This window comes from Fusarium poae, chromosome 2, assembly GCF_019609905.1.
Source record: "Fusarium poae strain DAOMC 252244 chromosome 2, whole genome shotgun sequence".
Lineage (NCBI taxonomy): Eukaryota > Fungi > Ascomycota > Sordariomycetes > Hypocreales > Nectriaceae > Fusarium > Fusarium poae.
This window is the reverse complement of record NC_058400.1, coordinates 2,876,426-2,899,957: the sequence shown is the minus strand read 5'-3', so window position 1 is coordinate 2,899,957 and position 23,532 is coordinate 2,876,426. Positions and strand designations below refer to the sequence as shown.

General features: G+C 30.4%; 3 protein-coding genes across 3 annotated transcripts; 2 read left to right on the top strand and 1 right to left on the bottom strand.

Moving 5' to 3' along the window:
• Positions 1 to 1,304: 1,304 nt before the first annotated feature.
• Positions 1,305 to 2,601, top strand: HHP1 (casein kinase I; the record flags this gene model as incomplete). Its single annotated transcript, XM_044849398.1, has 2 exons — positions 1,305 to 1,316; positions 1,498 to 2,601. The coding sequence occupies 2 exons, from the start codon at positions 1,305 to 1,307 to the stop codon at positions 2,599 to 2,601; spliced, it is 1,116 nt and encodes a 371-aa protein (XP_044708108.1).
• Positions 2,602 to 4,988: 2,387 nt separating this feature from the next.
• Positions 4,989 to 6,583, top strand: FPOAC1_004859 (uncharacterized protein; the record flags this gene model as incomplete). Its single annotated transcript, XM_044849397.1, has 2 exons — positions 4,989 to 5,134; positions 5,278 to 6,583. 2 exons carry the CDS (start codon positions 4,989 to 4,991, stop codon positions 6,581 to 6,583), a joined length of 1,452 nt encoding a protein of 483 aa, XP_044708107.1.
• A 773-nt stretch (positions 6,584 to 7,356) lies between these two features.
• Positions 7,357 to 8,647, bottom strand: FPOAC1_004858 (uncharacterized protein; the record flags this gene model as incomplete). Its single annotated transcript, XM_044849396.1, has 3 exons — positions 7,357 to 7,684; positions 7,741 to 8,392; positions 8,449 to 8,647. The coding sequence occupies 3 exons, from the start codon at positions 8,645 to 8,647 to the stop codon at positions 7,357 to 7,359; spliced, it is 1,179 nt and encodes a 392-aa protein (XP_044708106.1).
• Between the last annotated feature and the right edge of the window lie 14,885 nt (positions 8,648 to 23,532).

Here is a 23,532-nt window from a genome sequence, read left to right as displayed (position 1 = left end):
ATTATGCACCCTACTTGACTGCAATTCTAAACACTTGGCCCTGTTTGTAATCTAGTCTCACCTCCACTGTCTTGCCTGCCAATTGTTGCCTCATCTCCACTTTAGGCCGCATTCAGATTTATTTTGGCTGCCCTTGGTGGTAGGTGCGGTTGAGTACCTAGGGATCTTTCAGGTAGGTGAAGCGCTGTCCGCTTATCCAATAGGCGCCTAACCCTCTGGAAGCGGACCGGTGAATGGCGGCTATCTCAGTGGAGAGTACCTAGGTAGGTAGGCAAGACAGTGGTCTTAGTGCGTATTGTCTCGTCTATCCATAGGTCGTGTTAGTGCGCGGTTTGTGGGCGGCCTTTTTTGCTGGGCTCACCTCCTTCACTTCACCTACCCTTCAAACAAACTCCTTCTATTGTTGTATCCTTTCTCGAACCCTGGGTCTGGCCTCTCAATCACCTTTAGGTCAGGTATAGTTCTCCCCGTTCTCCACTTTTCTCACCCATTTGCCTACCCGCCCCCTTCTGCTTCCAAATCCCTTTTCTCCCCCCTCAGCCTGCCATTTTCTCTCGTCCCCTTCTTCCACCCCACGACGCCCTTCCGCCATCCTCCTCCCAACATCTAACTGTTTCGCACCCACTACCATCTCGACGACGGCCTCAAAGTTCACATCTATCATACTCTCCGAGAAACTGTATTCCTTCTCGGCATCGACCCAAATTTTCACGCATTTCGTCAACAGAACTGCACAGTTTGTTTTCGAGGACCTTGACCGAGTTTTCAGCTCTTCCGACGATCCTCGATTCCCTCTAGCCAACGCTTGTAGCTCTTCAAAGCTCAACTCTATTACGCGTTTTGACCGTTCTCAATTCCTCACACTTTCTTGCAGGTATGTACAGACTCAACCGTTACAATTTTCCCAAGTGCACACTTTGGCATTTTACGACGTGGTTGTTTGTTATATCCTGCTTTTGATTTTGACTTCGGATCTGCCGACTCGTGTCTGCGCGGGTTTTTCATATTACACGTTGGGGCTTGTCGGGCGACTCGTTCTTACGTCCGTCCTGTTACGTCGGATTTGCCTTGTGGCGTTGTCCACCGCCCTTGTTTCAAGCCTGCTACCCCGACCCAATTTTGCCCCTCTCGTCTTGATGCATGACCGCCAGTTCTCTTTTCCTTTTATTCTTCTATCCGTCCACTTTTACCTGAAGACCAGGCACTGACTGTTCTTGTAGCCAGAGCTGGCTCGCAAATCATCACAAACTTTTTACACACTTTTCAGCTTCCATTCCTGAGGAACGGAATCACCAACTTTCATCATGACGACAATGGTACGTTCCCAGCTCCCATCTCAACATAAGTATCGGCATAAAACGATCCTGGAGATCAAGATGCTATACTTCTGGCGGTGTATTCCATTTCGGAGCGATGACATGTCTCTGGTTATTGTCTTGTCAAGGCTCTGGGTTGTGATGATATGTGTAACTGAACTTGGCTAATCACGAAAAATAGGATCTTCGCGTCGGTAACAAGTACCGTATCGGTCGAAAGATCGGTTCAGGCTCTTTCGGTGATATTTACCTCGGTACCAACATAATCTCTGGAGAGGAAATTGCCATCAAGCTCGAGTCCGTCAAGGCCAAGCATCCTCAGTTGGAGTATGAGGCCCGTGTCTACAAGTCTCTGGCTGGTGGCGTCGGCATTCCATTTGTTCGCTGGTTTGGTACCGAGTGTGACTATAATGCCATGGTTCTCGACCTCCTTGGTCCCAGTCTGGAGGATCTCTTCAACTTCTGTAACCGAAAATTCTCCCTCAAGACCGTCCTTCTCCTGGCCGATCAGCTCATCTCGCGTATCGAGTACATCCACGCCAAGTCCTTTATCCACCGAGATATCAAGCCAGACAACTTCCTTATGGGTATTGGCAAGCGTGGCAACCAGGTCAACGTTATCGATTTCGGTCTGGCCAAGAAGTACCGAGACCCCAAGACTCATTTCCACATCCCCTACAGAGAGAACAAGAACCTTACTGGAACTGCTCGTTACGCATCTATTAACACTCATCTGGGCGTTGAACAATCTCGACGTGATGATATGGAGTCACTCGGCTACGTCATGCTCTACTTCTGCCGTGGCTCCCTCCCCTGGCAGGGTCTGAAGGCTGCTACCAAGAAGCAGAAGTACGACCGCATCATGGAGAAGAAGATGACTACTCCTACCGAGGTCCTTTGCCGTGGTTTCCCTAACGAATTTGCCATCTACCTGAACTACACTCGATCCCTTCGCTTCGATGACAAGCCCGACTACAGCTACCTCCGCAAGATCTTCCGAGACCTCTTCGTCCGAGAGGGTTTCCAGTATGACTACGTCTTCGACTGGACCGTCTACAAATACCAGAAGAATGCTCAGGCTATTGCCCAGGCTGCTGGCCAAGCCAACCCCGAGGATGACGAGAAGGCTCGTGCCAGCCGCACCAACGCCGCAACTGCCGGCCAGTCTGCTGCTAAGCCCAACGCTATTCCTAGCACTCGCCGCAAGATGCTCGAGCGAGGCTCTGGCGCTGGCGTTGACACTCCCGACACCAACCGTGCTATTGGTGGAAGCGACAGGATGTGAGTTCTAAGTAAAGCCCATTTTTCTTGTTCTTTTGTAAGGAATCTTTTCCTTCCGTGCGTGTAGTGTGTTTTTGTACCGCTGGCCGAAGGGAGATTTGCTGACAACTATGGCTGACTCAGTGGACGATAAACAGGCTTCGCTCAGCTTCCAAGGGAGCGGGACATGCCTCGGGCAGCTATCGGCCGAAATGATTTCGAAACCGATTACTCCTCTCTTTTTGGGGGATTTTTACTAGTGGCGACCGATACTGACGATACAAACCCAACATCGACACCCGGATGCAAGTTTATTGAAAAGCTGGATGATTCTACTGGCTATCATCCTGCCCATTGATCGCTGTCGACTGTTGGGGCGCGGTTCGATCACGCCTATTTCCTACGCATTTGCTCTATCTCGTTCTTCGACGTATGTTCTGGGGGTTCACGACATTATGGCTCGGGTAGCTCTTGATGGTGAGGGTGTTATACTATGGATAAACCATCTCGGTTTTCTATGAATAACCTCAACGCCTTCAGGAGACTTTCCTGAACGGCATGTCCAGTACTCCTCCTGGCTAGGTGTACTAGACCTGTGGGTTCTTGGCTGCATTATTCGACAGTAGCCTCGCACCTCGGATGCCGGATGTTATCGCCGATTATACAATATTCGTCCCTGGACTGAATTTGGGTCCGTAGTACGATACGACTCTATTCCGTTGATGCGGTACAGCTTTGATCCCGCCCAGCAGGCATTTCTTTAATGTATTATCTTTCTTTTACTTTCTATTACAATGCTCAGGCGGTTGCTTTGGACTTTGAAGTTTGCTTCCTTCGGGAGCGGCTTCTGGGGAGGCGGCAGGGGACGTCTGGGAGGTGTTGAGTTGACCAAGGACTTATCGTCGACACTCAGGCGATGATGACAATAGGGTCAAGGTATCGTCTGATGGCAGAGAGAACAGTGAGGTTTACCGGTCCGAGTCAAGGTCAACCCTGGTCTCGCACTCTCTCAGCCTTGATGAATGGAACCAGCAAGTGGAAACCTGAGAATCTTGCAGTTGATACATGCCTTCGGTCAGGTGCTATTTGGCCAGAGAACAGCACCATACGGCATGGCTTGGCAGGTGCTATTACCCATGGTTGGCGAGTCAAAACATTCCGCCATGGGCAGAGGTATTCTGCAATGGCTTAAATCCATCATTCATCCAGTCACTCGTTTTGCACCACATAGATAGTTTACAAATTGCGTCTGCGTTTTATTTGGTAATCACGGTTCTGTCTTTTAAAAATGTGTTGCTTCACAACGTGAGACTTGAGTCTGTCAACTTCCTCATATCTGTCAATAAGCACCATAGCGTGTAACCAGTCACCTGGGATATTGTGAAGACCTAAGCCCAAGTCTGCCTTAGTACCTACTAAGGTACTAAGGTATCTCATGTGTGGATCAAAAGAGGATATTCTTGAGCTACGCCTGCCTCAGGGTGTCAGAAAAATTGACCGTTGGAAGCATTAGAGACGAAATTAGTAGGTCACTTTATGGTCCTTAGATTGTAGTTCTTAGACTACTTATTTTTACACCCTACGATTTAGGAGGCCATTCTTTCTGCTACCCACTAGGCCTGTCAGCTCTATTTGAGCACAGCCTAGTGCGAGTGCAGAGAGAACGATCACGGTACCGTGAAGGTAGGTCACATGCGGCCTTGGGATCACACGAGTCCAATTGGTGTAATTTCATACCTGGATTAATGTGATTTGCCCATACGGAGTATTGTTGCAGTAAATAAGCTGAAGCTGTTATCTGGTGTTGCCCCTATATGAGATAGACGTGACAGAAAACTTCAAAGCGAGCTTAAGGTGGCATAAAGTAACTAATAAGTTATTTATTTCTCAGATAAGTAGGTTAGTGGTATCGAGTTTTCTCAATCCCGAATCCTACCTGTTACCCACCTATCTTTAGGTAGGTACTTTAGTATGTTATGTAGAGGCGCTTAAGATAGATTAAAAACTGGTGATGATCGGCGAAACCAAACATCAACCCCACAATTTGTCTTTGGGTTCCAGATCCAGATCCTATCCCCTCGATCCATCCCACCAACGCACCTGCACTCACTCACACAGCATTGCGTTGGGTTGGGTTGCGCCAGCCTCGTGTGCCTTCAAGATTCCCGTTTTAGTCTTTAAGCGGGACTGGCTGGACCCTTTTGTATTCTTGTCATCTGCCTGAGGAGTGCCTTTCTTTCACTTTCTTCTCACTTTCTTCTCACTTTCTCTTCTCGTTCTGACGGTAGTTCAGGCTTCAGTCTGGCAGTTGTGATGACGGCATCGACTTCAGCTGCAGCATCCACAACCAAACCTACCTCAGTAGCTTCAACTTCACAATCCAAGCTCTCCAACTCTTCCACTTCGAACGCAATGACGCCTCTTTCCGTCCCTTCTATTGATCTGTTGTACCTGACATTTAACTGTGCGAAAAGCCTGCTCGACATCCCCGTCTTCAGTGCTCACCTGCAAACCGCTTTCCGCCAAAATGCCACCGATTTACCACAGGTCGTTGTTCTGTAAGCCGCCAATCTTCTTGGTCACCTACGAAGCAACAACTTCGATACCATTGCTACCATGAACCACCATGTCATGCAAGATACGACTGAGAGAAGCATACACAAACTAGGGAGCACGGTACTGATTCATGTTCTGTTTGCAGCTCTTTGCAGGAGGTAGCACCTTTGGCATACTCCTTTATTGGTGGTTACTTTTTAAAACAGTATATATCACGATATGAACAAGCCGTCAACATCGCCGCCCAGCATGTTCTCGATAACATTTCAGGCCAGGAAAACGACACTATCACCGTCACGCCTACTACCCTCCCCGCGAAGCCATACACTCTCGTACGAGGCAACAATGTCGGTTACACCGCTATCCTTCTTTTTGCGCGCGACGCATCACGCCTAAAGAATATCCAAGAGGCAGAGGTTGGTTTTGGCGCAGCCGAGATGGGAAATAAGGGTGCTGTTGGGTTGCGCATGCTTTACGAAGGCGATGGTGGCTCATCTGAGCTGACTTTTGTCGCCACGCATCTGGCAGCCATGGAGTGGAATTTACCGAGACGTAATGCCAATTGGGCAGCCATAATGCGTGGAATGGCCTTTGGAAATCCAGAAGTGGTTGTGAATAGCTACAAGACCTCTGTCACTCCGTCACCTGCCTCAACGCCACCTGCTGAAGATCAGCCAGAACGTGTCCGCCTCCTTGATGATGAGCACGACGAACAACATTCGCGCCTTCAGCAACAGCTGCACAATATCTCTGTCTTTAAGCCTACGTCCCATCTCTTTGTAGCTGGTGACTTGAATTATCGCATCTCAACTACATCTCCGCCCCCGTCAGCTGCGTTCCCCAGCCTTGACCCAGAGTCCGAAAATTACTATCCAGACTTCTTCCGTCTCGATCAGTTGACACGGGAACGTAACGCTGGCCGCACATTACACGGTCTATCGGAGCATGAGGTGCGGTTCCCACCAACGTACAAATACGATGTGTTACCTCAAAAGCCTGGCACTCAAGAGCCCGAACTTGATGTGCCGTGGAAGTTTGCAGTCCATCGCTATCCGGGCTGGACAGATCGGGTCTTGTTCCTCGATGTGCCCTCGTGGTTGAAGAAAGGGGATGATAAGAACCCCAAGATCAACGTTCGTGCTTATGATTGTCTGCCTGTTTTACGCATGAGCGATCATCGTCCTGTCTTCCTCCGCGCTGATGCGCCCCTCATTGCACCCAGTGAGATGGCTCCGCCATCAAGTGTGGATCATGATATGAGCAAAGATCCTCGAGCCCGACTCCCAGTGGAGATCGACCCAGAGGCCTGGGAGCGCCGGGCAGCTGCGCGTCGTAAGGAGGTCATGGCTGGTTGGAGCATGTATTTATGGAGTACAAAGGAGGGTGCTTGCATTTTAGCTTCGATTCTCGCCTTTGGCGCTGGCGTGTATTGGTTGTATCGTTTGTTCTAGTTGGTCTTGTGTCTCATGAACATAGAGTTGAAAATGTTTTGATGAACGGTCGTGGTTACCGCCCAAGTTTGGTAGTTCAACTGGGGCCGCATATTTTTCTAGTGCTGTACATGCCGACTACGTGTGTTTTTGTTCTTCACCTCGTTTCTTCTCAATCATCTCTTGAACAGACGAAGGAGGTAAACGAGGCTGCCATGGGCCATAAACGGATACCCACTTACTAATTACACACTTGTACTCACGTTGTCAGCTGATTGCTAGAGATGTAAGTGGTGATTCAAAACGTCGTCAAATTATATATATACAAGCCATGTTGTAGTCACCATATCTGCACGTACTAATCGTAGTGCAAAGCGATGAGCTCTCAATTGTCTGTCAATTTAGTGTGGTTAATATTTATGTACGAAAATCAAAATAGTTCGAATAACATGAGACGGCAGTGAGCGGTCCAACAGCTCATGGTCCCCAAACCCGTAATCAAACGCCATTCTCCATTCAATTCATCATAAGGCTATTGTAAATGAAGGCTAGGTATGAAAAGCTAATACAAAACCAGGCTCATTCCGCTATTTATTCATGGTTCGTGATCATATGTTCCGCTCTTGTAGAGCATCGCCCGCTTGTAAAGGTGTCTGTGTTTCGTCCCTGAGTGCCAGAGAGAACCGATATATTGGTTCGTTTATGTGTTTAGGTGCACAGGTATGCATCGAGTACTTTCCCCATGGACGACCCGCATCCAATAGGGGTGGCTGGATCGCATCGTGGTTTCACGATTAGAAATCAGCAAAGTATGGGTCATACTTCTCTGCCATCTCACGGCCGTATGGCTCGCGAGTTCCATCGTCCTCAGGATACACATCAAAGCATTGCGCATCACCTGGGTATCGTATTGGAGGCTGGATAGGGCCCTTCTGTCGGCGATCTAAGATTTCATCCCAGTCTGTATCTTGAAAGAAGGGGTGCGACTTGACACGAGCTGCACCACCGCTGATATTGCCGAGACGCCGCGACCGATCAACGGTACAGAGAGAGCGTATTATGTCTTTGGCTTCTTCTGACAATGAGGGGTCTTGTGGAAAGACGACAGGCTTCTCAAGAATTCTGTAGATAGATAGTTAGCCAAATGTCGGGGTGCGTCTTGAAGTAACAGAACTTACTGTTTGTAGATCTCGATAGGGTTCTGGTGCCAAAATGGAGGATATCCCGTCAAGAATTCGTATATCAAAATGCCCAATGCCCACCAGTCAACTGCGCCGGTGTGTCCTTTATTCTGAATCACTTCCGGAGCGAGATACTCGGGTGTTCCACACAATGTGTATGTTTCAACTGGGCGGTTGTCTTCGCGGTAGCCGAGTCGCTTTGCGAAGCCAAAATCAACCAGTTTGATGTGCCCGTCCTGATCCAGAAGCAAGTTCTCAGGCTTGAGGTCTCGGTAGGCGATACCGCCTTGCTGTTCGTGCAAGTACTCCAGGACCAGAACGATTTCCGCAGCGTAAAACCGAGCGACGGGTTCCTCGAAACGCCGTAACTTCCTAAGGTATGTGAAAAGCTCTCCGCCTGGGACGTAGTCGAGTAACATGTAGAGTGAATCCTGATCGGAAAATGAGGCAATCAGAGTTGTGATGAAGGGATGACCTGCTACATCGGCGAGAATAGCGCGTTCGTGTCGGACATGGTCAACCTGCTTGAGACGGATGACTTCTGGCTTCCGGAGTATCTTGAGAGCATAAACTTCGGGGTTGAGTTGGTGATCGAGGGGGATGTGCGCGGTCGCGGCGGGGCGAACGAGGCAGACTCGAGCAAAGGTTCCTTTAGATAAGGTCAGAGTCGAACACGACGTTTCATGAGACAAGAGGTGAGATTACCTGTCCCTAGTGTTCTAACCCGTCTGAAGTCTCGGAGATTAAACTTGCGGGTTTGTGGTAGCGGACTTGGGGCGGAAGATGTCGATGCGCCCGAGACATCTTGAGAATGGGAATGTGAGTTTGCGGAATGCGACGGCGCAGGGATGCCCGATGACGACGGCAGGCCAGCGGCATGTGAAGGCGCAACGGTAGCGGCCATAACTTTTTGATTTTTTCTTTTTTCGTTATAAAGGGCGTTATCGACGATGGGGTGAAACAAAGTCAATATGAGTTGGTTATTGCCTGTGGACAAGTCGCAGGCCCATCACAGCCCGAGACTGAGAATTTGGTTGGTCGTTGGTAAGACAGGAGAAGATGATCCGAAAATGCGAGTGAGATGCAGAGATACCGTCTCGTCGTTCGTTGCGCTCTTATCATGCGGTCAATTGGGCCGTTCTGGAGCAGGTCTGGCTCGGTTCTCCTGATGCGGAGACAATTAATAACGGGGTCGACGTGAGGTCCAAGATCCAGCTCAGTTGTCTCGGCAAGGTCAGGTTAGAGGCAACAGAGATCAAGAACAAACAGGCGTTGAGAGAATATTGTTTGCGAGTAAGAAAAAGGTGAGCATGAGACGGATGGAAGGAAAGGGAACGAAAAAGCGGCGGAAGGTGGGCGATGCACGAAGGTGACGATGGTGGGATAAATAGTAACCTGAGTTACCTTAATAGTTAAGAGGCTAGAAAACGAAGAAGGGCCTTCGACGTTATACCATGTATGTGCCTTGCCTAGTATTGAAGCTAGACTGGTCTGGTAATAATCGATGTAGCATGAGTGCCTATTCAGGATAAGACGAGGGCGTCTTTTGAAACGGCGAGTGACTGGGAGTGCGAGTGGGAGTGAGTGAGAGAGAACAGCCGTCGGATGTCATAGGTATGGATGTCGGCTGGCGGCCGAAGAAGGACCAACAACATGGCATAGCGAATGGAATGAGAAAGCGGAATGTCAAGACAGCACCTAGGTAGGTCAACTACATACATGGTACTTCCTTTGGAGAATTGCTGTGCTTTCTCATTGCAATCATTTGTATCCGGTCAAACTAGCAATATTCACAGAACAAAACACCAAATACCACTTGTGGATATATTATGGCCTCAGTGAAATATCCAACTCTGTAGTAACACTGTTACTGCGGATTGCAGAGTGGGGTCCAACTTAGCAAGGTTCCTGTATGACGCAAACCTTATGTGTACGGGATATGGAACTTGAAAGACCCTTCCTTCCAGTGATCGACAACTTGATGGTTGTAATGGTTTTTTATTCCAATGCAGGCAAGTCTAAGATGCACATGTTAGATATTATGTTATGTGGAAGAAGAGAAGAACAGCTATCTCCACATTCATATTGACATATCAATTGGCCTCATCCCTAGTCATATACATTTGAAGCCAACAGCCATACATGCCTACTAAGGTAGGTAGGTAGGTAGGTGCTCTTTATCCGTAGAAGAAAATACTAATTTGCGTCATGTAGATTATTATGTACTTGTATCGGCTTTCACTCCCAACCTACCGGTTTCTAGACCTGGATCCCTGGCATGTCGGCTGAAGTCACTTGAATTAGATGCAAAACCTAGGTAGGTAGAGACCTGCCAACCCCACGCTTCCGACCCTACCATTCCATGCAAATCGAGCGATGATAGAACTTTCTGCTTCTCCCGTGTGCAGCTACGGCACTGCAGACCCAATCTAGCTCGACTGTGTCAGATCTCAGCCGCGGAAAATAACGGAGTAGGCTGGATGTATCGGCAGTCTCGCCAAGAATTATCTGTGCTGCAAAAATAACTAGGACGATCACCCAACAATGACTCGAGTCCGTTGTATTGGTACAGAGGGTAAACAGTGGAAGGTCTTAGCAATGACACTATATTTTTGCTAGCTACTACGTAACGACTGGTGGCTTTCTTTACCTTCTATGTCTGTCGCTAAAGTGTTAGCATGAAAGCGTCTAAGCTGAAGAGACCGTTTTTGCAACGGGTCTCGAAACCAGGTGGATTTAAACTTTCAAGCCTGGTGATGGCTTCATCCACATGGGGTCCACTTTACTACATATCAAGGGTTTGTTTACTCAGAGTCGTTGCAGCTTATTAGCAAGGTTGCAATGGAACAAAACACAACACGTGAGCCTACGAACCCTTTCCTAGGTACTAGTAGTCATCTACCGAGTTGATGCCTTACTTAATGCACGTAGCAGGTCTGCCATCCTTTCAGGTCGTTCCGTCGACTATTTGTTTGATGTAACTTCAAATCACTTCTTTTCTGAGAGGTGTCGGCATTATTTCTGTTGCAGAAGCATACCTACTACCTAGAGCCGCGCCATTCTTTACCTGCCTACTAAGGTATAGTAGGTATGTTAGAGTGTACCTCTCGAATCGAGGCGCTTTGTACAACACGTTTTCTTTGGTTCTTGGGCATCGATAGAAGTGTTCATAGGTACTCATGAAGATTACCAAAAAGAAAGCCAGATTCTATACACAGCAGATATATATACGGCAAGAATTTTCATGTCTTCGTCGAATTGGTGACAATGATGGGTTGTATTTGTTAAATTCCTTGCAGGTTTAGTATACCTAGCGGGGGAAGGGGGGGTCTAGGTTAGGATGTTTATAGAATTTCCCATAAGGTATTATATTATAGATATATTTTAGTAAAATAGAAAAATACCTTAGTATTAAATAAATATAGCAGTTAGGCTAGGTTAACTATAAGTATTAGTATAAAATAAGGGTATAAGTTTATCTATATAGTATTAATTATTATTACTATAGTAATATATTAATAAATATAATAAGTCTATAAATCTAATTAAGATAATAGCTAATACTATATATTAGCTAAATATTAAATTTAAGATTATATATTAATTAAATATTAAATTTTAATATATAAGTAGAGATAATATTATAATAATTTCTTTATTATAAACTTTTAATATAATTAATTTAATAAAAATTATAATTATTAAATTTTAATATTTAATTAATTATTATAATAAATATTAAATATAATTATTATAAAATCTCTTTATTAAATAAAACTATTTATTAATAAATTACTTTATTAATACTTTATTTTATAAATCTTTAAAATAAATATAAAATTTATAATATTAATTTACCTCAGTTTAAAATACAGTTTAAAATTATAGTATCTTAATATAAGTATTTAATAATAGAATTTTAAGATAGTGCATTATATAACTAAATTAATTCCTATAAAGTTAGCTTTTACCTCTAGGTTAACTTATATTTTAACTTTCTATATCCCTAATAAAATCCCTAGATTAACCTCTAGTTAACCCTATTAACCCTATTAACCCTATTAACCCTATATATAGCTTCCCTTATAAGGCCTTTAATATAAAAGCCCTTATTACTTTAGCCACTTTAGCCTTATTCTTTATAATCTTATTTTTAATTAACTTAATAGAATTATTAAAGACCTTATTAGCTTAAGCTACCTAGGACTTAAGGTATTAATACTAAGTCCTATATTTACAGTTTAATCTAATTGCCTTAAAGAATATAACTTTATCCTTATATATATTAAGCCTTTTTATAAGCCTTTTCTCTAGGTCTCTTAAGTATTTAAGCTTTTATTTAAGCCTTATTACTATCTAGCCTTACTTATAGATTTAAAAATGCCTTATAAAGAGTAATAAGACTTTATAATTAAAGGTAATTAATTTAATAAGGCTATAGTTATTATTATTATTATACCTAGTCCTTTAAAGGTATCTAGCTTTATATTTTAGCTACTTTAAGTCTTTATTATTATTATTAAGTAAAATAGTATTTATAGTATCCTTTTTACTAAAGAAATAGCTTTTTAAATAGCTAGGTATATTACTATAAAGGCTTTTTCTTTTAGTATTTAATATTAAGTTATTTTTTCTTAGTAGTATTATATTAGGCAAGGACTATAAAGTTAATTAGTATAAAGTGGCTAGTAGTAGATAGACTAGGGATTAATTAACTATATAAGTTTAAAGGTATTTAATAGTAAATTATAAAAGGAAAAAGTAATTACTATATATATAGAAGTTTCTTTTATTTTCCCCTTATTATAGAGTTTAGCTATTACTATACTATCTTATTAAGAAAGTTAATTATTAAGAAAAAGTTAGGTTTAATATATTAGGTTCTTAATCTATATAGATCTTTTAGTTTTAAATTTATAAGATAGCTTTAAAAAGACTTAAGCTTTAGTAGAGAGTAAAAAAATAAATAATATTAATTTAAATACTTTAATATATTAATTTTTAATTATATTTATTATTTTATAAGTATTATAAAGTTTATTTTATTAATATTATAATTATAATTATTTTAATATTATAAAGTTAAAATATAGTATTTAATCTTTATATATTAATATTTATATTATAATTATAAAAATATTATATTTTTATTATTATATATTAATATTATAATTATATTTATTTAATTATTATAGTAATAGAATTTTCTTATTAATTATTTTATAAAGTAATATTATATATTTTAAAACTTAAATACTATTTTCTATTTTTAATATTATATTTTATATTTATTTCTTATTTTTATTCTTAGTCTTTTTAAAATAATTTAATAAATAGACTTATATTACTTAAAGTATTTATACTTTATTATATTTTAATTATTTAAATATCTAGGTATAATAAAAAAAAATTATAAAATTAAACTATAAAGAAAGTAATTAATAAAGTAAAAAGAAATAAGATATATAATAAATATACTTAAATAAACTCTAGTTTTATAAAGTTTTTATTAATAGTTAATTTATAATACTTATTTCTATATTATTAATATTAATTATTTATATATTAATTTAAATAATATAGAATATATTAATTAGTTTTTTATTAAGCTTAATTATAAAGATAAAGTAGAAAGTTAAGGATTAATATACTATTATATTTAATCTAGAGGCCTAAGGTAAAGGCTAACTTTAAGTTAATATTTAAATTAGCCTAGGTATTAATATTAATATTATTTAATTAAGAATTTATAGTAAAGTTACTTTAGCTATTAAATAGAAAAGATTCTTTAAGTTAAAGAGGTTTAAAATATATAAATTATTCCTAGGTAAACTTAAGCTTAAGCTTAAGCTTAAGAATAGATTATAAGGAATCCTAGCTTTTATTTATAAATAATATTAAAGATATAGCCTTTAAGATAATAATAGATTATTTATAAGGCTTATATTAAGTCTTAAGTAATTTTAACTTAAGAACTTTAAATAAGTTCTTAGCTTTAAATAGTTTAGCCTATTTAGGCTTATTAATATTATTATTATTATTATTATTATTATTTATATAGAATATCTTAATTAATAGCTATACCTTATAGTATATTTATTTATTATAATTTCTAGAAATATATTTTATTTTAATTATTCTAGGAATAATAAACTTTAACTTTAATATAAACTTACTATTAATAATAATAAAGATTAGCTTCTTATTTAAATAAGTATTATTAAATTTAAGCTTAATAGCTATTCTTTACTTAATATTTAATATACTTTTTTATTAATAATACTTAGTTTAATAAATAAATAAAAGCTCTATATTAGCTCTCTAATTAACTTATTTATCTATATATTTCTAAATATTAATAAATAAATTCTATTTATCTTTAAAGAGTTATATATTAATAATATAGTATATTAAGTTAAGCTTATAAGTTTTAGTCTTTAAATTATCTTAAAGGTATTATAACTATAAGTATTAACTAGGTAAGTAATTATTAACTTATTTAACTTTAATAATAATAAACTTTACTTTATATAGTATCTTAAGTATAATCTTAATAGCTTAAGTCTATTTATATTTAATTAACTAGGTTAAAGATAGTTTATCCTTTAATTTAAGTTCTTTAAATTTTATATCTTTTAATTTAAGCTTTAATTTCTTTTTAATATAGTCTTTATTTAAAGTAAAAGCTATAATTACTTATAAGTATTAATAAACCTTAAGAGTAAAAATAGTATATTTTAAGAAAAAGGGGTAATAAGTAAGAATTAATAAATATATAAATAATATAAATTAGTAAATAAGTATAAATTCTTATAAGTCTAGTTATATTAATAAGTATAAGAAGACTTAAGTAATTAGAATTAAGTAATATAGTTTATTAATATTTTAATTAGAATTTTAAGTTAATAAAGTAAAAAAGTAAAATATTAAAAGTAAATAAATAAAAAAAAAAGAGATTTTAACTTATTAATATAATATTTATAATTTAACTAGGAAATTTAAAAACTTTTAAGAATATATTAAAAAGTAATATACTTAATACTAAAGATTAAGTATAATTAAAATTAAAGCTAATAGTAATATTTAAATATAGCTTAGCTAGGTATATAAGTTTAAAGTTTTATTATAATATTATTAAGTAATATAATAATAATAAAAAGTAAAGATTAAGAGAGTTAATAGAGTTAAGAAAGATATTTCTTTTATAGTATAAAGATATTTAATTTATATAAAAGAGAAGTATTAATAATATAGCTATATTTATTAAGTTAAAAATAACTAGATATTAAATATAATTAATAATAAAGAATATAAAAAACTTTTATTATATCTAGTAATTTAAATAATAAAGACTTTAATAAACTATTTATATTATTCTTCTAGTAATAATATAAATTAAAAAGACTTTAAGAATATTATATTTAGTATAATATAATATATTAAGCTTAATATTTACTTCTTTTTAATTTCTTTTCTTTATTATTATTATTATATATTATTACTAGTAATTACTTTTAGCTATTACTATTAATACTTAAGTATAATAAGTATAAGTAAGATTAATATTATATAGCTATTAAATAATAGTATAATTAATATTTTATTAATTAGAATAATATAATAAGCCTAGTATTAGTTTTTTAGTAATTAAAGGTAAAGGTAATATAGGCTAGAGATTCTATTTATTACTTATTAAGGTAATTATAAAGAGTAGAAATAGTTAATTTAAGAAATTAAATATAGTAAGTATATCTATTAAAAAGTAAAATTAATATTATAAAAATAATCTAGTTAGTAAAATTAGTATTAAAGTAATATAAGTAAAATAAGGAATATAAAAGATTAAAATTAATATTAATAAATATTATTTTTATTCTTTTAATAAGGCTATTAATAGAATATATATAACTATTTCTCTATAATAATATTCTATAAATTAAATTCCTAGAAATAATATAATTATATAAATACTATTATATTTTTAATACTATTTATTTTTAAATTATTATATTTTTATAAATTATAAATCCTATAGAATAATAATACTAATAAAGTTAAAGATATTATAAATACTATACCTTAGCCTTATAGTATATATTAAAGTTAAATTCTTATATTATAATATAAATCTTTATTAAACTATTAGTTATAATTATAAATATAAGTAGTATAATAAGATATTTATTTATATTATAATATATATAAATAAAATTTAAAATAGATATTAAAAAATATACTAGCTAATTATAAGGCTATATATATATTATTAAAATCTTTTATAAGTTAATAAATAATAGATTATACTGTAATTCTATTATTTAAAGTATTTATTAATAAATTTAAACTTAGCTTAATAAGTATTTTATAATTAAATATAAATATAAATATATTTTAATTAATTATAAGGATAGTATTATTCTAGTATTTATATTAAATAGTTATTAGGAAATAAGGCTAATTTTTTACTTTATTAAGATTAATAATATAGAAATATTAAAATATATTAAATATTTATATTTTATCCTAGTGCTTAAATACTTAAGGCTAATTATACTTAATATTCCTACTCTATATAATATTAAGGTTAATAATAATATAATTTTAATCTATATATTATTTAATTATTATAAATATCTTAATTTAAATTACTATTTAATTAGCTTAGCTAATATATTTATAAATAAGATATATATTTATAGCCTAAAGCTTAATTCCTAGAGAAGACTTATTAATCTAAATATAATCTTTATATTAACTAAAGATTACTTTAAAGTCTTTAGGCTAGTAAGCCTTCTTAAAGTAAATATAAAGATACTATATAATAAGGGGAATTTTATTAAAAGACTTTAAATTACCCTTTTTCTTATAGTCTTATATTATTACTTAAGAGAATAATAATTAATTTTATATTAAATATTATATTTATTTAATTTATCTTAATTATACTAAAAGTATAAGACTTTTATAAATTTATATTATCTTTATATTAATAGTAAATAAGATCTTAAATAGTAAGGTAATTTACTTTAAGAAAGTCTAGGTTAAGGATATAGCTTATAATAAGTTCTATATACTATTTACTTAATATAAATAAAAAGGCCTTCCTAGATAGAGATTTAATTTACTTTAAGTATAATTTATAATTTTTTACTTATTTAATTATAATATAAAGTATTTAGTATTATTAAGAAAGTATAATATTAAAAACTTCTTTAATAATAAAAATTTAAATAAAGATATTAATAAATAAGAAGCTCTTAATAATAAATATTATTATATATTAGATTTAATAAAATTAAAAAGTATAGTAAGCTTAGCTTTATATCTAGGTTTAAATCCTAGGTTTTAAGAATTATTAATATCTTAAGTATATAAATAAAAAGAAAACTTTAAAAGAAAAACTTAAATAAAAAGATAATATAAATAATAATAGTAAAAATATAAATAAATATAAGTAAGAAATAGTTAGCTATAGGTAAAGATATATAAGTTTAATAGAGAAGAATAAAAATAAAGTAATTAAGTATAGATTAAATATAAATAATAAGCCCCTATTTAATATAAATATAATATTTAATTATAAGATTAAACTATTAAAGCTATTACTTTACTATATTAATTAAGACTTTATTATATACTTATTACCTACTTAAAGAAAAGTTAAATAAATTTAATTAAATATAATATTAAAACTTTTTTAAAGTTAATATTATTATAATATTACTATAGTATCTATAGTAATTAATATAAAGTATTAATATTTTTAAAGAATTAAAATTTAAGTAATTAAAATTATTATTAAAGAAAAGGCTTTACTTAAACTTTAGTATTAATAAATCTCTTTTTATATTTAATTTAGAATTATTTAATAAGCTAATAATTAAAACTTAAAGTATAAGTAATTATATAAATATTAAATAATAGCTTAATAATAACTTTTAAATATATACTTTAGATTTATTAGGAGAATTTAAGGCTAATTTAAATAATAATAACTATTCTTTTAATATTAATAAATAAGAATATTAAGAGTAAAATACTTTTATTATCTTAGAGTAACTAGAAGAAAATAATAATTATAATAATATAATAACTATCTATATAGATTTATTAAATCTTAAAGTAGAATTTATAGAAAATCTAGAGTTAAATATTAAGTAATATTATAAAGATATTATAAAGATTTAACTATATAATAATCTTAGTAATAAAGATAGTTTACTTATACTCTTAATATAAAGGCTTTTTAATAATATTAAAGAGACTATTAATAAAGCCTTAGAAGATTTAATAATACCTTTAGAATATTTTTTATTTAATTTTAATTTAATTACTATAGAGTTTAAGTTTATTATATTCTTATTATAGAAATTTCTTTTATATTTAATATAGTTAATACTATATAAGATTCTAGTTTTATCTCTTATTAAAGATCTTTACTATTTATTAAAATATAAAGATATATTATTTAAAAAGTTTATATTATAATTACTAATAGTAGTTATCCTATAGAGATATATCTTAGCCCCCCTGTCGCAAGGGTATATAGACCTTAGAATTAGATTAGGGTTATATATAGAGCTTTAATAATCTGGCTATAGGTATACTAGAAATGCTATATATATTGCCTAGCTATTAAGCTACTATCTTTTAGCCAGATTATAAGGCAATATATAACTAATATTATAACTATAATCTAGGTTAGCTTAGTATATTATATAGATAGTTAAGGTAAGATAATTTATATCTTTTTTCTTAATAATTTTATTAAGTAAGAAAGAAGAAAGTATATAATATTATTATAATTTTAATAGAGCTTTTATTCTTTAATATAGAGTTAACTTTATTAAACCTTATGTAACGGGGTTCGAACCCACGACCTTCGAGGGGTCTTCGGCTATACGTCGGGACCCGCTCTAGGGGGATTCATCTGAAAATCTCGCAGTCCCTTAGGGAAGGGGACAAGCTTTAGTCTTGCATCAATACAGGTCCTACCTTCAAGAATCTACCTAGCTACCTCTAAGTCCTATTACACCTTATTAAAAAATATAGCCTTATAGCTTTATAATATTATTTTATTATTAAAGTTTATTATTTTTAAGTATTTTATTTCTTTATAAAATAATTAAAATCTTAGTTATATATAATATTATAATTACTACTATATAAACTCTATAAATAGACTATTAATCTTAATATTATTAAATTTCCTTTAAAAGTAAAATATATTAAAGAGGTAATTTTAATTAACTTTAATTTATTTATTTAAAGTATACTTAATTTTAAATCTCTTAAGTTAAATATTTACTAAGGGATAGTATATTTAGTAAATTATATATATAAGATATAATAAATTTAATTCTAAGGTAAATCTATTTATATAATATCTAGGAACTATTTTTTTTACTTAAATAAATTATTAATCTTCTTATTTAATTTTATTAATTATATTTATAATAAAGAAACTTATTTATATTATACTATTAAGTTAAAACTCTATATAGTATAAATTACTTAATATAGCCTAGATTTTATTAAAGAGGTATAAAATAACTTTATAGAAAGGTTTAATATCCTCTTTATAAAGCCTATCTATATATATAATAACTTATTATTACTATTTTAAAAGTAATTAAAAAACCTATAGGCTATATTAATAATATTACTAGGTTTTAAAAAAGATTTTTTCTTATTTTATAGCTAGAAATATAAATTATTTATAATTAGGGTTTAATATTATATAAATATTTTTATATATTATTACTATAATCTTAAGAAGCTAGAAATATATTATCTATTTTAATTTAGCCCTAGGGAATTTTTTATTTACTATATTATAAATAGTAAGATTTTAATTATATAGGCTATAATAATTTCTAACCTATATAGAGTAGAACTTAAGCTTACTTAGTATAAATATTAATATTTTAAAATTAATTTTATTAAATTTATATTTTCTTTACTATTTAAAATATTTATTAATAAATTTAATATTTATTATAATATATATTACTTAATCCTTAAGATCTATAGATTACTAGCCTTTTATAATAATAAAATTAATAATTTATAAAGCTTAATAATCTTATTAACTCTTAGCCTATTTAATTCTAATAAAATATAAATAATATATAGCTTAATTTATCTTTATAATTTAAATTAAGGCTATAAAATTAAGTTTAGAAATAAAGAGAAAGTTTTTATTTATATTTTTACTATATATTTTATTAATAATATACTTTAATAAGCTAAATTTACTAATTATTTAAACTATAAAGGCATTTAAAGCTATTATAATTATTTTATTAAAAGTAAGTATAAGTTAAACTTAGAGTTTAATACTATTTATTTTAAGTATTATTATTACTATATAATTAAAGCTTATAAAGTAGCTAATACTTTTATTACTATAAAAGCTAGAAATTAACTTTATATAATTAGCCTTTTAAAGAAAAATAGTATTCTTTAAGTTATTTATATCTTTATATTTATTCTTAATATTATTTATTTATACCTTATAAATATTATATATTTAAAGAATATTAATTTTATTAAATTACATTATTAAATCTTACTTAAGTTTATTATTATAATATAATACTATAAAGGCTTTTTATAATAGTTTTAATTATTTTTTTTTCTTTTTAACTAGAAATATATTTAAAGTCTCTTTACTTATATTAATTTATAGAGAATAATAAAGGCTAGATAAATATTTATTATAATACTTATTATTCTTAGATATTAATTAATAAATAAGTTTATTTATTTTAAGCTTATTAATATTATTAAGTTAACTATATTTTAGTTTTTTAATAATAAGACTTAAGACTTTTTATTATTAGAGATTATTATTTAAGCTTTTTAAAATATTATTAAATTAAATATATAAGTTTATAGTTATTATCTTTCTATTTTACCTAGGGATAAATTCTTAAAGATTATTATTCTTAAATATAAGTTAATATAGTTTCTATTTTATATTATATTAAAAGTAATTATTAAAAAGCTAGATAAATATACTAAGGCTTTTAAATAGAATATATCCTTATTTATATTAATTTCCTAAGATATCTATAGAATTTTATTAATTTTATATTTATAAAAATACTTTTTTAATTAAATTTAGCTAATAATATTATTAATTAAGCTTTAAGTATTAATAATAAGTTAAATTTTATTACTTAAAGTATAAAGAAGATAGACTTAAAGAATATATTAAGTAAAAAGAAAGTAAATAAATATTTAAATCTTAAGGGTTTATTAAATATTTATATTAAATTATATCTTTAAAATATTACTAAGGTATAAGGTAATAATAGATATATTTATATATTACTAGGAGAAGATAAATATAAGTTAATAAAATATATATTTTTTTTTAATTAGCTTTTTTTAGCTATAAGCTTATTAACTTAGCTAGGGAATATAAATAAGAGATTCTTAAAATAAACTATTATAATATTACTGCCTAAATAATATAACTTAAGTAAATATATAAAATAATTAACTTTAATATATTTAAAGCCTTTTAGTATTTATATTTTATAATTTATTAAGTATTTATAAAAGTAAATATAGAATATAAATTCTTATTTAAGGCTTTTAATAAGTAAGGTTTTATTAATATATATAAAGATAATAAACTAGTTAATATAAATAATAATAGTAATTTCCTTATTATAAATAAAGTATATTAGTATTTAATTTTATAATATTACCTTTTTACTATTAAAGCTATAAAGTATAAAAATAAGCTTCTATAGGTATTAAAGCTATATAAGGAATTTAAGTTTAGTAAATTTTAAACTCTTTTTAAACTTACTTTAATTTAAGATTATAACTATTTAAAAATATTTATAATTAGTATTAATAGAATTAAATAAGTAAATAAGCTAAGTTTTATTAAGCTATATATTTATATTTATTTTTTTTATTAAATCTAGCCTTATTAATATTATTATTTTTAATAATTTATTATATTAAGTATACTTTATTATAAATAATTTTATTATAATAAGAGATAATATACTTAATTACCTTAATAATATCTTTAAATACTATATTATTAAGAATAAATAATATATCTTTATTATTATTATTTTTACTAATAGTAAGATATTAATAAGTATTAATAAGATCTTTAATTACTTTATATATAATCTCTTAGAGAATTACTTTATTATTAAGTTATTAAGTATAAGGTTAAATAGTAAATAAGTAATTAAGAGGAAAGATAAGAGTTTATTATATATTCCTTATAATAGATATTTTATTTAATATATAGTAACTAAGAAAAGTATTTAAGGGTTTATTAAAGTATTAAGATAATATTATTATACTATTATAATTATAGGAATTAGCTATATATTAAATTATTAGAGAATTTACTATTTAAAGAGTAAAGTAATTTATAAGCTAATATAAATAATTTTTTTTATATTTTTATTTATAAAAGTTTAATTTTAATATAGTATATTAACTAAGGCTTTACTTAATATAATATTTTTAATATATTAGTTTTACTAATAACTAGGAATAAGAATAGCTAAATATTAATATAAGTCTATAGAATTATAACTTAAGTATAATAAATTATATATTATTTACTAAATTAACTTAAAAATTTTTTTTTTATTATATTAAAAATATATTTTAATATTTCTTTTTATCTTTAAGTTAATTAATTAATAAGTAAGCTATAATTACTATATCTATTAGTAAAATAGATAAGTATTTTTCTATTATATAAAGTAAGCTAGATATAAAGGGTTTTAAATTTACTTTATTTAATTAAGTTTAATATTTCCTTATTATTAATCTGCCTTATCTTTATATAATAGTATAATATAATTTACTTAATTATTAAATATTAGTATTATATTTTACTTATTAAGCTATTAAATTTATATCTATTTATATCTATTTATAAATATATATAAAGCTTTTTTCTTAATATTAAGAGTTTAATATTATTTTTTTTACTTTTTTATATTTAATTATAATTAATAAGGTTATAAGGAAACTTAGACTTTATATTATTATTATTACTATATAATAATTTTATTTAATATAAAGTCTTATTAAGTATCTTAAGGTATCTCCTTAATATATTATTTTCCTTTATTATAAATTAAATTACTTTTATCTTTACTAATATTTACCCTTATTAAGTCTTCTATTTAAACCTTATTTAAATCTATATAATTTAGCTAAAATCTTCTTATAATAAAGCTTTATTATTATTAATATAAATATTTAGCTTTATTAATACTTAATTATAATAATAATTTAATACTAATTATCTAGCTAGATTTACTTTTTCTATTTATTTACTTAATAATTAATATTTATTTTCTTATTATATATAGAATAGTATTAATATAGATCTTTAGTAATTAAACTAGCTTATATAGATTCTTTATATTATCTTTATTAAGTTTATATTTTAATATTAATTTTATATTTACTTTACTTCTTAAGCTTACTTTATAATTTCTAGAATTACTTATTATTACTCTAGTATTATTTATAATAAAGTAAGACTTAAGAGATAATTACTAGACTTTAGTTTAATTATTAATAGCTTTTTAAGATTATCTCTTAATATTATTATAACTATATATCTAAGGTATATAAAATATTATATTTTAGTATTTTTAATAATTATTAATATCTTTTTATTAAATAATTATTACTTAATAAATAATTAATTAGATAATTTTTTTACTTTAAAGTATATTAAAGTTTTATTACTTATAAACTAAAAATAGCTAACTTTTAATATAT